Source organism: Panthera uncia, chromosome F2 (assembly GCF_023721935.1).
Source record: "Panthera uncia isolate 11264 chromosome F2, Puncia_PCG_1.0, whole genome shotgun sequence".
NCBI classification, from domain to species: Eukaryota; Metazoa; Chordata; class Mammalia; order Carnivora; family Felidae; genus Panthera; species Panthera uncia.
Genome location: NC_064812.1, coordinates 75,834,730 through 75,838,981, shown reverse-complemented (window position 1 = coordinate 75,838,981; position 4,252 = coordinate 75,834,730). Strand labels below are relative to the sequence as shown.

The window sequence follows — 4,252 nt, the reverse complement described above, 5'->3', positions numbered from 1 at the left end:
AATTTCTAACAAAAAGATGATGAAATATATCGAATTGAAACCCTTAAAGTCAGGAACTTTCTATTGTTTCCTGTATTTTCTTTTGCACTTCCAAATAGAGTATTTTATATTGTTTTAGAGAGCTCATATTTGTATTTTTCTTCTATTTGTGCTGTTAGGTCTACAAGAGACCTACTTTTTTTTTTTTTGACTTTTTAAAAAACACTCAATTTTGGGGCTCCTGACTGGCTCAGTTGGTGGAGCAAGCGATTCTTGATCTCCAGGGCGTGGATTTGAGCCCCACTGGGTGTAGAGATTACTTAAAGACTTCAGGGGTGCCTGGGGGGGTTCAGTCAGCTGACCATCAAACTCGATTTCCTCTCAGGTCATCTCAGGGTTGAGTTGGAGCCCTGCAGTAGGCTCTATGCTGACAGTGTGCAGCCTGCTTGGGATTCTCTCTCACCTCTCTCAGCCTCTCCTTCACCGGCTCGTGTGCTTGCTCGCTCTCTCTCAAAAGAAGTAAATAAACACAAGAAAAAAAAGATGATCTTAAAAGGAAATCTTAAAAAAGAAATAAAATCTTAAAAAAAAAAAACCCTCAATTTTGACAAATTTCCTGTTGTAGATTTCAAAAAACCTGGGAGCAAGATCCTATTTGATTTCATCTTTGTATATTTCTCAGTAACAAGTTAGTGACGTGCTCATAAATATGCTTAAACAAATGGATGCATCTTCCTTCTTTTATATTTCATTCAAAATAACTTCAGAAAGGTTTTGTCAAACATAGAAGTAGTTCGCCTCCCCAAATTTCTCAACTTCACTATTGTATAACTAATAGCAACCAGGAAGAACAACTCCACAGCAAGACAGCGAAATGTAAAAAGAATAAAACAAAAGGAGGGAACATGGTCTTTGACATTACATCCCCTCAAGGCAAAAATAGGGAAGTTGCTATTTTTTGAATGAAAATAACCTTATGTATTTCGTGCTGCTGATACTCAGTTTTATCTGATAAAAAATACTACTTTGTAAGGAGGTAGAAGTTTGAATCCTGGCTCTGCTTTTTATCGTGAGACCTTGGTCCAGCTACTCGACCTTGCCAAGCCTTACCTTCTTGGTCTGTAAAAAATAAAAACATCTCTACGACTGGTTTAGATAAACCGAGTAAGGCTGACTTAACACGCGCCTGACACATAACCGAGCGCTAACATCATTAAACAATGAGCGAAATTAGTTATCTCAGCAGCTCAGGCACAGCAATGTAGTGTAGATACACCGGGATGAGAACGCATAGTTTGAGTCTTACTCACAGGTCGGTACGAGCCAGGCATTTTAATAGCTGGACCCCGGGTATTATTTTTGTCTCTCACCGCGTGTAGTCAGGCGAAGCTCAAAGCTAAAGGCTTAGCGCTCCCGTTACTTTGGTCTGGGCTCCATGCGGAGCTCGGGGAAGACACTGTCTCCTAGAGGACAAGACACGACAAAACGTGCCAGGCCAAACACGGACTCCCAAGATTCCCTAACGCACGGCGTTTTCAATGCGCGCTTTTCTAAAGCCGGGGAAAACGTCGTAGGCTCAGGGACGAGGTCAAGGCACGGTCTCCCAAACTACGCTCGCACCCCCAGCGAACTAAAACCCAGAAAACGAGGTAGAGCCGCAGAGACTAAGCTGCAAAACTTCGGACGCTACCAGGGCTCTCCCGGACACCGGCGAGCCCAGCGGCCGAGAGCGCAGCAGTTCCTGCGGTACGACAGGGGCGGGGCCGCGGCCGTAAAGCAGCGACCGGAGACCACGTGGGCTCCGAGGCGACCCCGGGCGCCCTTGGAGGGCCTTGGCTGTGCGGGTCATGGCCGGTCCCCTGCAGGGCGGTGGGACAGGGGCCCTGGACCTGCTCCGGGCCCTTCCACGTGTGAGCTTGGCAAACCTAAAGCCGAATCCAGGCTCCAGGAAACCGGTAAATTGCTGGTGGCGGTGCGAGGACGCGCGGGGGAAGGGGCGATGGAAGCGGCCTGTCCCTCGCCATCGTTCTCCCGCACTCTTTGCGGAGGGTGTTGGGATAAACGTAGGGTTGCCGAGCCCTTGTTCTCAACTGCACGGAGAACCCAATTCGTAACACGGTCCCAATTCGTAATAAGGTTCATATGGTAAAGCGTGATTCTGTAATTAGGGCGCAGGGCGTGAAGTCGCAGGAGCCACAAAATGATGGCCTCGTTCAGAGTTGGATTTAAGATGAGCTACTTTCCCGTTAACTTTATTTTCGTGGGAAAGATTTGAATTGATTACGGTAGTTGTCTTTTCTGCAAATCACTGAATACAGCTAGAAAAGCTGTCAGTTGACATACTGTCATTTATTTAACTTTAAAAATATTTTGTTTCCACCCAGCGTGGGGTTGGAACTCACAACCCGGGACTGAGCGCCAACACACTATTATTTAAAGAATCGGTTCGTTTTCACGAAGTGACAGGAAGTTAATTTGGGAAAAAAATCCTTTCTTTACAAATTAAGGTTTAAATAATACACATGGGTAACGATTATGTGTTTACAATTAATTACAAAATAAGTGTTCTTAAATATCGTGTAAACCTTGTTTGTTGTGGATGTTTGATTCTAGGATTTTTTTCATTTCCAGCCTATCCTAGAGTCCTTACCTCCATTCCGTCCTTGGAACTTTTCCTTTGAAACACAATTTGGACTTTGGTTACAAGAATTCACTACATTTACAGAGGCAAGGATGCTAACTTAAAAGCGGAGGTTAGAACAGAGCTTGGCACCTAGCGTTAGCTGTTAGTACTGGTTGATTGGAGAAATGAATGGCGTTTCTTTTCCTTGTAGGAAAGACGGCGAAGAGGTCAGAGAAGAGGTCGAAAATGTGGCAGAGGCCATAAGGGAGAGCGGCAGAGAGGAACCCGGCCCAGACTGGGTTTTGAGGGAGGCCAGACTCCATTTTACATTCGAATCCCAAAATATGGGTTTAATGAAGGTCATAGGTAAGGTTGCTTTGCTTTTTAAAGTAAAAATCCCTAATTTTCACTGACAGTCCCCCCCCCCCCCAAAAAAAAAAAAACAATTGCTTGGTAGAAATTTAAATTCACTTTGAGGTAAACTTTTGTTGCTGTTTCTCTGAATCATTTTTGGTAATGAAATTTGGCCTGGATTAGGAGGGAAAAAAAGCCCGGACTTGATGCTCAGACCTGGCAAAGGAGATGGTAATACCAGCTCTTGTGGTTGGTTAGAGGCTTAGCAATAATGTATATAAAAACCTGGGTAGTCACCCAATAAACAACTCCTCTTGTTACTTTGAGCTCCGTTAATGCATAAGTCACATTTGACAAATTTGTTTAAATGAGTGGAGTAAATGCTTAGAGAGGCAAATTGTTTTTAGTGAAATGAAGTTCTGGTTCTGTTTCATTGCCAAAAAGCAAGCGATATTATGTGATTTTGTTGCACTCAGGATGGTTTTATTTTTGTTAAATCATGTAAATCGAGGGAGGAAAATAGAGGACAAAGCTTTGAGTTGATCGGAAGAACTTACGGGAAGAGCCATTTGAGTGTTCCAATTGTTACTTTGTTTTGTAGCTTCAGACGCCAGTATCAGCCTTTGAGTCTGAATAGATTGCAATATCTTATTGATTTGGGTCGAGTGGATCCTACTCAACCTATTGACTTAACTCAGCTTGTCAATGGGAGAGGTGTGACCATCCAGCCACTTAAAAGGGATTATGGTGTCCAGCTGGTGGAGGAGGTAAGTCTGGATGAGATTTGTTGGTGTCACATAGAAGGCTATTTCTGATTACCATATAATCAACACTCTGCCTTTTTAATTTTTATTTCTTTAATTAATTAATTTAAAATTTTTTGAGAGAGCAAGTGAGCGAGGGGCAGAGAGAGAGGGAAAGGGAGAGAGAGAGAAACAGAGAGAGTGAGAGTGAGTGAGTGAGTGTGTGCAGAGCCTGGAGCAGGGCTCAAACTTACCCGGAGTGGGGCTTGAGGTCACCTGAAGCCGGGCTCGGACTCACGAACAGTGAGATCATGACCTGAGCTGAAGTCAGCCCAGGTGCCCCAATTTTTCTTTCTTTCTTTTTTTTTAAATGGTTATTTATTTTGAGAGAGAGAGGGCAGGAGAGGGGCAGAGAGAGGGGGAGATGGAATCCCAAGCAGGCCCCCCACTGTCAACGAAGAGCCCGATGCTGGGCTCTTGAACCCATGAACCTCGAGATCACGACCTGAGCTGAAATCAAGAGTTGGACACTTAACTGGCTGAGCCACCCAGG

General features: G+C 44.3%; 1 protein-coding gene across 1 annotated transcript in view; it reads left to right on the top strand.

Annotated features, from left to right (window-relative positions):
* Positions 1-1,746: 1,746 nt before the first annotated feature.
* The window catches only part of MRPL15 (mitochondrial ribosomal protein L15), a 7,780-nt gene continuing 5,274 nt past the window's right edge, over positions 1,747-4,252 (top strand). Inside the window, exons 1-3 of the mRNA XM_049633393.1 lie at positions 1,747-1,934; positions 2,814-2,968; positions 3,558-3,723. Of these exons, the coding sequence (XP_049489350.1) occupies positions 1,827-1,934; positions 2,814-2,968; positions 3,558-3,723 (429 nt within the window). The 5' untranslated portion in view covers positions 1,747-1,826. The remainder of the gene's footprint in view (positions 1,935-2,813; positions 2,969-3,557; positions 3,724-4,252) is intronic.